The sequence below is a fragment of the Carettochelys insculpta genome, chromosome 5 (genome assembly GCF_033958435.1).
Source record: "Carettochelys insculpta isolate YL-2023 chromosome 5, ASM3395843v1, whole genome shotgun sequence".
In the NCBI taxonomy this organism is placed as follows: Eukaryota; Metazoa; Chordata; order Testudines; family Carettochelyidae; genus Carettochelys; species Carettochelys insculpta.
Genome location: NC_134141.1, coordinates 116,825,571 through 116,838,266, shown reverse-complemented (window position 1 = coordinate 116,838,266; position 12,696 = coordinate 116,825,571). Strand labels below are relative to the sequence as shown.

The following is a 12,696-nucleotide window of genomic DNA, read 5'->3' as shown; positions in this document are numbered from 1 at the left end:
CTAAATTCTCTGAACAATCCATCATACAGGGTATCCTCACTCTCCATAGAGCTCCCAGAGGTTGAGCAGACTTCACATGCCTCATTGCCATAAAGCGAATGACCATACTCCAGCCCAGAACCACAGGACCTGAGCAAGACTTTTCCTGTGATTGCTCCTCCCAACCTTTTCTTCTCATGGCCTTGTCACAAATGAAAACAAAAAAGAAGTCCAGTAGCTCTTTAAGGACTAACAAAATAATTTATTGGGTGATGAGCTTTTGTGGGACAGACCCATTTCTTCAGATCATAGCCATACCAGACCAGACTCAACATTTAAGGCACAGAGAACCAAAAATAGTAATCAAGGTTGACAAATCAGAAAAATATTATCCAGGTGAGCAAATCAGAGAGCAGAGGGGCAGAAATGAGGGGGAAGAGTCAAGAATTAGATTAAGCCAAGTATGTAAAAGAACCCCTATAACGACCTAGAAAATTCACATCCCAGTTCAAACCACTTGTTCATGTGTCGAATTTGAATATAAGAGAGAGTTCAGCAGCCTCTCTTTCCAATCTGTTGTGAAGAAGTCAAAAGCCAGCAATCTTAATACACCAGGAAGAAAGCATCTTTCCATCATGATATTAGCTCCAGGAGGTTTCAGAGGGATACTGGCATTTATCAGATATGGCATTCAGGATGCTAGGATACTGAGCTACTTTGATAAGAATTTTTATGTTTTTTTTTTCCTTTTACTTTTTTAGTATTATCTCTGTTCAACCCTTCTCCAGCCTCAATTCCATAGTGCTAATTCAAGCAGGAGATCAACCAAGGGTGAGGAAGGTGTCTTTTGTCATTTGAATTAAAATTAAATTAATAATAATAATAATAATAGTTTATTCCAAGGTCTAAAACTGAAACATAACACCAGATCTGACCATCTCAAAATGTTGAGAATGTGCAGATCTGAATTCAGTTCTCAGTTTCTTAACCATCTCCTATAGGATGACCCAAAATACTCACAAGGTTTTTTGGTTTTGTTTTCCTTTTCTTGCTGGAGGAGGAGAACTACTTATATCTGAGCTTTGGGTCAGAGCTTTGCAACTTGTGTCTACCACAAGGTTTCTGTCCCAGCTGAACCTTGTCTCCTAATTCAGAAGGTTGATTTGCTTGACTTTCCATGCAGGATTTCTTTTTAAATCTGTAGCCTTAGAAGTTTAATATTATCACACACTCACCTTATATTATCTTACATACCTTCGCATAGCATGAGTAGAAGCTGTGAACCACAATTTTATTTTTCCTCCAGCTCACCTCTGGTCTATTAAGCTGTGATTTCATTTGCCTTCTTAGTTATATGAGCCTCAATTTAAAATATTGTAAGCAAATAACATATTCAGATCTACAAAATTATATATATATTTCCCCTCTAAGCATAGTCACAAAAATTGTTACCTCCAGGGTAATATTTCTGATGTCTCCAATTTCTGGACCATGAATTTTAAAGGTGTTAACTGACCCTTTGGAGAGTTTAAATACAGCTGTTTGTTGAGCTATATTGGATTCCGTTTTCTTATATAAACGTGTTTTGCTGAGTTTCCCTTTGGAGCCCTTCATCTTAAGAAATACCTAAGAAATATATAAAAATCCCTTTATTAATAAGACTGTGGCATTAAAACACCTTAATTTTATTATCTATCAAGATATGGTAAGCAGAAGAATTTAAACACCAATTTGAATCTTACTTATCCTGGTTTCACAGCATTGTAATTATAGATTTCATTGGTGGCTGTAAACAACCTTTACGGGACCACGGGAAACTTGGCCACAACCATGATAAGTAGTTGTCCAACTAAGTAAAACAATGAGAGATTAAAGATGTTGCTGGATGAGAGTGTGCCAGACTAGAGCAGCTCAACCTATGTAATGACCCAAAGCAACTGGTACCAAAATACACCTTAACAAGAACATGGCTGTTGTAAATGTCATAGCAGTATATTAAATACTATCACTACTATAAATTTTTTAGTTTAAATTTGTCTTCCACATTCTAATTAACCCAAATCTAAAATTATAGTAAAAATGTTGCACTTCAGTGAAGACACTACATGGTATAGCTGAATTCTGCTGCAGAGTTTCATGTTGGGACCTGCCTTAAGTCTCCTGCTTTAAATTATATCATTATTTTATTATTTTATTTCTTATTTTTATTATTACTAAAAATCCTGTTAAATTTGCCACTGACTCATTGACTGATCTTGGGCAAGTCCCTGTACATCTGTGTCTCAGTTTATACGGCTGTAAAACGGAAACAATAATACATATATTTTGGAGCATAAGCTTTCGTGGGCAAAGGCCCGCTTCATCAGCTTATGCTCCAAAATATCTGCTAGTCTATAAAGTGCCACAGGACTTCTTTTTGTTCTTGAAGATACAGACTCACACAGCTACTTCTCTGATAATAATACATATGTTAGTCACAGGGGTGCTGTGACTTAACTAGTTTAGGTCTAGAACACACTTTGAAATGCTCCTGTGGAAGGTATTATGTAACTGCAAAACACTAGGAGTTTTTTATTTTTTGTGTGATCTTTGTATCTTTTATAAAAGATTGTCAAAAGCAACCATGCCCTCTAGTCTCCAAATCAAGTGCTACTCAACTAGAAAACAAGAGACATTCATTAAGGTCCTTATCATGTAAATAGCTTAATTCTAGTATGGCTGTACAATTACTACAGCCAATGTAAATCCTCAAATGGTCAGGGTTAAATCAGTATTTAATTAAGTGTTTGCAGGCTATAGCCTACAATTAAACTAATTTCTGCTTTCAGTCCTCATGTCTTTTCCTGCTTCAAGAAAAAATATTTCAGAAACTATTGACTATTTTATCTTTGTCTAATCACAATCATCCAGTCAATTATATAATTTAAATACATAAGAGTGCCAAGAATATTAAACACTTCAGTTCTGAAGTCTAAAAATATCATTCTGGGGGAGAGAGAGAGGAAAAACAACAGAAAAGATAGGTGTGAGATAAATGCTAAAGAAGCCTAACACACATTCGTTAGGATTAAAGGAGCTATTAAGAGTTAAACAAAGACACTAATTTATTAGTAAAACATATTATGAGCAGTGATGTGTCTGCAACAAATTAAAAACCTGGATTTCAAAAATGTGCACTTACAATCACATGTTAAAAACATATGCTTAATATTCACATGCAATTATTACACCTGGCATGCAAATTCACCAGAAGGGTAAATTTTTCAAAGGAGCTCAAGTCCCATTCATTTTCAATAGGAATTAGGGTACTAAGGGCTCATCTACCTTTGAAACTGTAACAGAGGCACTGCAGCTGTGCCAGTGTAAGCTATTCAGTGTAGACATTACCTACACTGACAGGAGGACACCTCCTGTTGGTGTTGGTAACATGCCTCCTTGAGGGCTTATCTACTACACTACTGTAGGATATCAACCTGCTCAGGGTCGATCTTCTGGGGTTTGATTTCGTGCATGCATGAAATCGAGTTCTCAAGGGTCAAAGTTGTCCCCTATAATCCTCAGGAGAGGCAAGGAGAAAGGAAGGTTGAAGGGAGAAACTCTCCCATTGACCTTCCCCTGTTAAGACAGGCAAGGTAGCCAAGTGTAGATACATAGATTTTAGCAACACAATTGGCATAGCTAAAATTGCTTATCTGTAGTCAACTTCTGTGTCTAATGTAGACAGACTGAGAGGCAGTGGCTAGGATGAGGGAAGAATTCTTCCACTGACCTAGTGTTACTTATATGGGGACTTAAGCTGATTTAATTGCATGGATCAGAGGTACAGATTTTTTCACAAACTCCAGTAATATAGCTATGCAGACTTAAATTTCTAGTGTATACCAAGCCTATGTATCCAATGCTCTTTTGGAAGTCAGAGCAGGGCAAATTAAGGGAAATTTACTTTTAGTGCACCCAAATACAGAGCTACAACTTGATATGGCAAGTGCAATAATGTGCAATTTATATATACTTACCGATACACTTTTTCATGTTCACTCTACAAGTAATAAACTCAAATTTTTGAAAATCAGGCCCTTGGTTTATTTTTGAACCTTTTAAGAGTATAGCAGGGTTCTTAGGTGGTGTCAGTTAGAAACTGACACAATTTTTTAGGCAAGGAGAGCTGATATGAGTTCAACTTACAGCTGCATGAGCCAGAAGGGGAACACTTGACACTCTTTTACTCTCATCCCTTCAAAGGATTTTAAATTCGGTGTAATTTTACACAGTAAACAGTACTTAGCCTAACAAATCCCATTCTTAATGAGATTATTGCTGTAGGAGTTGGAGAGGCAGCTCTCTCTTTAAGACACAGGCCAAAGATACATTTCCAGTCCATCAAAGACTTCCTGTGTGATCCCAGGAAAGTCTCAATTTTCAAAAACTGGTGCTTAAAGTTAGGCCCCCAATATTTAGAAACCTAAATAAGTGACCTGATTTTCAAAAGGGATAGGGACCAATCAACTCTCGTTGATCTCTGCTGGATTTGTGGTTGCTCAGTGCCTTTGGTGAAATAAAATCAAACCCTTTAACCTCTCTCTGTCTCCATTCCTCTCTCCCCATCAAAAAAGTATAAACTGGGCATATTAGTAACTGCCTCACAGATGTGTTGTAAGGCTCTGTTCATTAACGTTGTGGAGCTGTTTGAGATCACATAACAGAAGGGCAACACAGAAGTACTAGAGTATTCAATTACTGGGGCCCACTATGCACTGCCCATGAGGAAGCTGTCAAGCTCAGCAGGAGAGCTCATTAACTGCTCAAAGGTAATGAACTGATTCCAGGTAGAATCTTGTTCTGTCTTCTTATGTAGAGTTTATGCCTGGTACACTGGTCTTAAAAAGCAGTAATAAGAACTCGTTAGAAACTCAACTAAGTCAGGATTATTTTACATAAATTACAAATGGATAATTGGGATCCTTTCTTCAAATTTCTGGCCACTGACACAGCAAACAGAATGTGTAATCCTCCTGCCATTATACTGCAGTTATGGCTGTTTTAAGAAATCATGCAATAGGAAATGATGAACACATAATAGACTCACCCCCTAAGCCAAAGCAACAGAACTAATACTGGTTCAGATTAATGGGTATCAGTAAACCTTGTTTTAATGGGTTCTGAAACACCCATCTCAGAAACAGGTGCAATTAGTATGAAGAAGCACGTACAGAAAATGACTAATTTTATTTTGAAACCAAGTAGTAATTAATGTTTAAATAGCTGAAGTTTTATAGAAGATGTAAATGAAATATGTAATTTGGGATTATTTTCTAGTATTACTAAATATAAAAAGAACAGATCTGATCAGTTTGGAAGCCTTGACGTTTAAAATATTCTTACCCTGGCATCGGTTCCTGAACCGCTCTTATCTCCAGTCTTCACCATGACTTTATAGAGCACTTTGCTATGTACTGAAGAGCTGGATCTGGTGCCGACACTCTTTTTCTTGTATTGGGATGCAGTTTGGTGATGTCTCTTCACATGCTCTGTCTTAATAAATTTAAAAACAAAGAAAAAAATATTTCTGAGTATCCTTAAAGACCTTTTGTTTGGTTGGTTTTGTACAAGGCTTTGTCTTTCTTGTTCTTGGGTTGTGGAGTTGGAGTTTTTTTGGTTGGGGTATGGTCAGCATTCCCTCTAATTTTTTCATCCAGGGGCAGAATAAATTTTGTTATATGCGCCAAGGCATGTGCGGCTGTGTACACCAATAGAAACACATGGTGCCCACTGTGGGCAGCTGTAAGAGCTCTGCTTATCCCTGGGCAGCATCTGAATCTCCCCTGAGCAACCATCCAAGTGTTCAGCTGATAGCGAACACTGGTTTTGGTTGCAAGGGGGAAGGGAACTTATTTTGTATACACAAATAAAGCCAGGTGACTTCTTTTAACATTTGGAATTCTGGGTATAAATTAATTCCTACTGTCTCTCTCTCTCTCTCTCTCTCTCTCTCTCTCTCTCAATTTTGTAATAAGTTACATGGTTCACTACTTTGAAAGTACAAATTTTAATGTTAAATAAGATGACAAAGCCCCATCATTATTATTACACAAAAATCAACTGAAAGGGAATGGTATTGAAGTCCAGATAGGATGTAGAACATATTGACTACTTGTAACTATTAAGGATCTCACAGAATATTTTTTGTAACAGCATAAGTGTTATTCTGTGTCGCCAAAGAATAAATGGACACAGAGCAGACATGAAAAATCTCCAGATACACAAACCTGTCAGCCAACACTTCAGTGGAGCAGGCCATTCTGTTAAAGACCTGAGAGTTTGTGTTCTGGAGGAAAGAGGCTTTAACAACCATCTACAGAGAGAATGTTTGGAACTAACATTCATATTCAAATTCTATACATTGACACGTGGTTTGAACAGGGACTGCAATTACCTCACTCATTATAAAGACTCTTTCACATACTTTGATGTTTGACCTAACACTTAACTTCCCCACCCCTCACCCACCTTTTTCTGCTTTTCTATCTGATTTGCCAACCCTAGTAACAATTTTGGACCTCTGTGCTTTATATATTGCGTCTGTTCTGGTCAGGCTATAGATCTGAAGAAGTGGGTCTGTCCCACGAAAGCTCATCACCTAATAGATTATTTTGTTAGTCTTTAAAGTGCTACATGACTGCTTTTTTGTTTTGATATTCTAGTTTAGTAATCACATTCTGCTTGCTTAAAGTCCTTCTAAAGCTTAGACACTATCATTTTAATATCCATTGTCCGGTATCGTGCAACGTTCTTGCCTGCATGAAACATGTTGCAGTAGAAGAAGGTGCATTTCTGCAATGCATGAAAAGCATGTTTATGTTTGTATGCTTTTTTTTTTTTTTTTTTTTTTTTTACTCACAGCTGATAAGAAGTTTGGATTTCTTCAGGATGAAAGTTCATATAAATGCACAATATTATTTCTTCCTACTAACATGGACTAGAAAAATAAACTGAAATAAAACAGCACGTACAGTTGGAAGATACCTGGTACTCACCTGAAATCCAAACTTCCTGGCATAGTAGTCAAACAAGTGTGGATCATTCATTGAACTATACTGTAGCAGTACATCAACACAACCCCTTCCATACCTATGACCACTCAGTCCAGCACTTGAGGTTCGTGCTACAGAAACAATAAATAAAAGGCATTTTACAGCAAGTAATAAGAACATGTCTTCATCTTATTATGTAAGTTACTATTTTAGCATGCTATAGTAGCGTCTTTACTCTAAGGGTGTATCTGAATCTGGATTACATGAAGATTGTAAATGGCATTTTTAAAGGATTATAGTAACAAATTCCACACAAATTCCTTAACCCTTCCTCTGCTACTACTTATTTTCATCTGTTGGTATTATTACTGAATCTGTAAAATGACTAGTTAATGGAAATGAACAAATACTGAAGAGTAATTATAGTGATAAGGAACTAACACTCCATATTTTGTCTTTCTAGCTATAATATTCTCTTTTTTGCAGAAGCAGTTAGATCCTGTAGCCACGGCATTTAGTGACAATAGAAACAAATTAAAAAGGTCGTAAGAGCTAAAATGTCTTCCAGAAAGAAGGTGAGTGAAATAATATTGTTCACTAGACCACATTCAGATGGTGAGACAAGCTTTCCAAACACAGAGAGCTCCTCCTTATCTGAAGGAGAGCTCCGTATGAGTGAAAAGCTTATATTTCTTGCCAGCAGAAGTTGGTGCATTAAACAATATTACCTCAGTCACCTTGTCTTGCTGATATCTTGGGACTGGCATGGTTACAACAACACGGCTTACAAAAAGTCTTCCAGGCGTCAACCGGAGAATGGTTGTGTTCGTTATACCTCAGAAATTAAATCTTCTTATGATAAAGATGAAGCTTTCTATTCACAGAACTACTTAATTTAGGAAGCCAAAGCTCATCAGCAGTCTCAGTGAAAATTTGCACTCTGCACAATCAAAATAATATGTTTCACATAGGATGAAATATGGACAAACTGCAAAGGGCCTGGTGTCTCAATGGGAAGTGAATGTATTTAGCACCTCTCAAGACTGAGCTCTAATCATATCTTTAAAGCTCCTTTTTTTTTATGTTTGATAAATATTTTAAATAACAAAAGGCAAACATCACAGCAGTCCAAAGTTTTTGCAAATTCAGGGGAGTACATATGCACACATCTCAATCAGTTTGCTCTTTGCAACAGGAGGTCAGATATAGTCGACCATGTGTCTGAGAATCCACTGCTAAAGGAATTTTGAAATAAAAGAATGAATAGCAGAGGTGAAGTAAGTTGCCATAGCCCAGTATGCCAGATTGGCAAGAAAGTGGCGGCTCCTTACAGGGGCATGACTCGGGCTTCTGCTCCTTTTCTCGCTGGCCTGGGCACAGAAGGGGAAAGCAGCAGAAGTGCCAGTAGCTCTTTTTGTTGCTGTATCGCCCCCAACTCTCCACTCCCATGGTAAAGTGGGATGGGTAGGGAAGGAGCAGAACATGATGGCACCAGGCTGAGGACAGGACAGTCATGCGGGGGGTTCACATAGGTCCCCCTTAGCTGGTGTGATGCCCTATAGCAGGATGAAATTTTTACTTTTACCCTGAACAACAGGTAAACTGGCTTTACAGTCCAGGGTGAATAATATCTGTTGATCTACTGGAGTAGTTCCTAATCAGGGGTCAAGTATAAGGTTTCTATGGTATTAAAGTGATGGGCACCATTCAAAAAAAAAAAAAAAGCACAGTACAGAATAAAATGAGTGCAGTTCATGGTCCTTCTCTTGTTGTAAGTCTTCTCAGGATTTGCTCGGTTGTCATTGCATCATTTGCCATAGCAACTCCACTAAAATGCCAGGAAAAAATGCCATGAAGGATTCTGGAGCACACTAAAGGCAAAGGAATTGCAACTGTCTGAAAATGTGCACATAGTATTAAAATGTCTGAGAACCCACAACCTGCTGTACTGCTTCAGAAATACAGCCACTTGGTATAAAGCCTCTCAAAATCCTTCTGTACACGTTTGTCTTAGGCAGGTATATATCACACACAATGATGCCAGCAGGATTTATTCTGTGTAATAGCAATACCATTCAAACCCACAGTCAAAGTCAGCACCTTTTGCAAAGATATTCAGTACATTTAATTCTTAACAGCTCATTCAGGTGATCCCAGCCACTGAATCACAAGATCATTACTACTCTTACTGTGTCAGCTGACATACAAATATTTGCTTACCTGCAAAAGGTGCTTTTCTGCTCAGCACAGATTCCACAGGCCTGTGATTCAAGGTTACTCTGTATCTCTGGAGAGATGCAGTCCTAGCTTCTGATTTGTTGCGTGGGTCATTCCAAATAGGTTTGTCCCGAGGAGGTGAAACATCTCTGAACTGGAATCCTAATCAGAATCAAACAACAAGTAACAGATGACATTCTCAACCTCAAAGAGTTTATCATCTAAAAAACATTGTGGGCTTTTGTCAAAGAGGTGAGTCCTTCACAGACATACGTATGCAGAGAGGCATGGCTTGGCGAACTAGCACAAGAAGGTACTGTGTGTGTAACACACATTAGGTTATCAAGTCCTGTTCTGTGCCTAATCCATGTAAGATGTGACTGATAGAGCCCCCAGCTTCAGACCCCAGTACTTCAGGTAAAGCTTTGAAGATTCATATTTTTAGCTTTGGGAGTTCCCATCTCAGTCCCTGATGTGGTAGCTGGAATCTTGGCCAACACAAATTGAGCCACGTATATCCCAGTCTTACACAGTCTGGCTCTCTCTTTCCCTGTAGCAAATGGTCCTTTGTACCAACAGACTTCTAGACCTTTTAGCTCAGGTAGTACAGTAATAGAGTCTCAAGTTTTTAGAGTCAGAGCTGAAGGTTGGAATGTCATTGCCCTGATGATAATGTTCAGGCCATACCGTGCTTCTGTCCTTGGACAGACAACGCCAATTCAGCAGACCACAATGTTACTCTGAAAGAACAATTATAGGTCCAGTTTGGAGAGAAATGCACTCACAAAGGATCCTGGCTCCATGCTGCGGGTACACTAACACTTGAGTGCCCAGGACCAAGGAGTGACTAAGTCAGCAACAGGGATCTCTGCTGTCCTCTTGGCTGCCCAAAGAACTCAAGCAAGGCACCCCAGCACTTATAGACAAACAACTGATAGACACAGCTTATGTATATTACATATTTCATGACATCTGGTTGTTGTCTCCTTTTGTTCCTAATATATCAGTCAAAATATCTGTATTCATTGTTCTGTCAAACATCTTATCTTGTAATAGATTGGAATGTTTCTGAAGTGCAGTTACTTAAATATCTAGTGTGTTATTTTGCCAAGGCGAGACCTACTCTGGTTCAGGCTTCAAGTCTTGCACTGGTATAGCCAGACAAAGTCTCCCCCTTACAAGCCAGCTTGCTCACTGCCCCCCGGCCCACCCCCCGGCCACTGAGGTGCCTCACAAGCACACAGGGCACAGAAATGGCTGCTGACAGCACAGTCTTTGATGCCTCTCATTGAGGCCCAGATGTGCTAGCTCATTCTGACCCTGAGAAACAGAAAGTACAGATAAAAGGCTAACAGACCAAACTGTCAACAAGAGAAGGGTGCGGGGGGGAACCTCAGGAAATCATCCCAGCTGGCATTCATGAATTTGATGCACACACACATACCATCCCCGAAGAGGAAATCTCCGCCCCCACAAAAGAATGTCCTGTACTCCCAAATTGCTTATCTCCTGTCTTACAAGTGCAAATTAAGTAAGAATTGCCCTTGTAAAAACTGGTGCCACAAAAGACAGACCAGTACAATCTGGCACCATAGATAAGAAAGAGAATACGTAACCTAAGGGGGTATAAAGGTGGGCCCACCAGAACTCTAACTTTGAGTGCATCTCCACCAACTACCTGCTGGTCGGGTCAGGTGATTGCCTCCCGAGGTCCACAACTGGGGTCGCCCAACCTCATATTCTTTCCACGGAACTGAGTGACCGATCCGGCTTGGCTACGCTGGTATCGAGAGACGCAAGGAGGGTAAGATATACCCATGCAAGTTCTCCTTTTTTTGGTGCGCACAGTTAAAAAATTAGAGTTCTGTAACTAGATGTCGTTGTATCAAGATATCATTGTGTTAGATGGTAACAGATATCTTTGTATTGGATTGTAATGTAACCTGTTAACACCTGTACTTTGCTAGCATATAAGAAGTAGACAATAGCCTTTGTAACCTCACGCTTATAACTGTAGCTTAATAAACTTGTAGCTAGTTAAGAGCTAAGCCTGACTGCTGTTGCTCCTTGTCACTGTAACACAGCCGGCACAATAAAAAGAACTTTAACCGTTTGGTTACCACAACCTGGCCATTAGTGAGAGTGCTAGGAGCTCCCTGCTCTAACAGTAAAAAACTGGGTTGTTTAGGACCCAGGGGAGTACCTCACCGCACATTACCCAGCCACCAGCTAACAACTGGGCCCAATGCCTCAGGTTACCTGAGGTTTAATTTCTGCCAACCTGTGGCATCGCTTGAATGATGCAAATGGTGCAGCTGTGCCAGGGTCTGTGAGTTTATGGGGCTAAACCAGCAGCAAAACTGGTAATAGCTCCCTGGTGAGCTGCCAGGGAAACACTTTTACCTCATCCTCAGCCACACCCTGTCCCCAGCACACATAAGATCCTGGCGGTACCATCAGTGCTGCCAGGACTCTGCTGCCCAGGCAGCTCCTGGCCTCTGTTTGGGCCATCACAACCACCTTAGATTCACACTGGAACTGCTGCTTCAGCAGCAAGGAGTGGGAGGCAGATCAGAAGAGATGTCAGATCACTGGGGTTCAGGAAATAGGAGGGGCTGGGGTGAGATGGGGTGCAAAATGCAGCGGCCAGGCATGGGTGCAGGATGGGAGTGCAAGAGTCTCGGAGACAGATGTCCAGTGAACTCAGAGTTAAGCAGAGTAGTGCCAGAGAAAGAGTTGCAGGGGGTCCAGAATGAGGGGACAGGGGAGGGGACATCTAAACCATTCTAAATAGCAGCACAGAACACCAAGAGCAAGGACCTGTGGCAGTAAACAAACTTTATGGGACCATAGGAAACTTGGCCACACCCATGATAAGTGGTCATCCAGCTAACTAAATCAAGCCAGACCACGGATGTTGCCAGACCAGAGAGTTCCAAACTAGAGAGGTTCAAACTGTAGCAGTTACCGGAAGGAGTCCATTTCACACCTTTACCTGTGGACGGTTGTATCCGTGGTGCAGTATGACTGGGATAGGGGTCTCTGGGCCTCTTGCTGTCATATGCACACTGTACAGTTTCAGGGCGCAAAATCCCTGTCACTGAAGGAGAGGAGTTATAATACTGCATTTGGGTTGGCATTTTCAGTCAGTGTCCAGTTGATCATGGAAGACAGGGCCAGCAAATCTTGATGAAGCAGATCTTTGCCCACGAAAGCTTATGCTCCAAAATATCTGTTAGTCTATAAGGTGCCACAGGACTTCTTGTTGTTCTCGAAGATACAGACTAACACAGCTACCTCTCTGATACTTGACAAAGACTGTGTGTCCTTTTAAATTCCTCAGTTTTCAACACCTCTCCTGCATTACTGAAATAGTAGGAACAACATTTAAACCAAATATTCAGAAAGGTATTACCAGCATTCACAACAGAAGGTATCTGTAGAGGAAACACAATACATAGGCACCAGA

The 12,696-nt window shown here is 40.0% G+C and overlaps 1 protein-coding gene across 2 annotated transcripts in view; it reads right to left on the bottom strand.

The window, feature by feature from the left end:
- Window positions 1–12,367, bottom strand: part of LOXHD1 (lipoxygenase homology PLAT domains 1) — a 274,986-nt gene extending 262,619 nt beyond the window's left edge. The window contains exons 1-5 of one of the 2 annotated variants that reach the window (XM_074994358.1): window positions 12,223–12,367; window positions 9,231–9,389; window positions 6,990–7,141; window positions 5,362–5,511; window positions 1,432–1,605 (exon numbers count right to left, since the gene is read on the bottom strand). In XM_074994358.1, coding sequence (XP_074850459.1) covers window positions 1,432–1,605; window positions 5,362–5,511; window positions 6,990–7,141; window positions 9,231–9,389; window positions 12,223–12,367 — 780 coding nt within the window. The remainder of the gene's footprint in view (window positions 1–1,431; window positions 1,606–5,361; window positions 5,512–6,989; window positions 7,142–9,230; window positions 9,390–12,222) is intronic. The other variant, XM_074994359.1, reaches the window with a different exon arrangement.
- Between the last annotated feature and the right edge of the window lie 329 nt (window positions 12,368–12,696).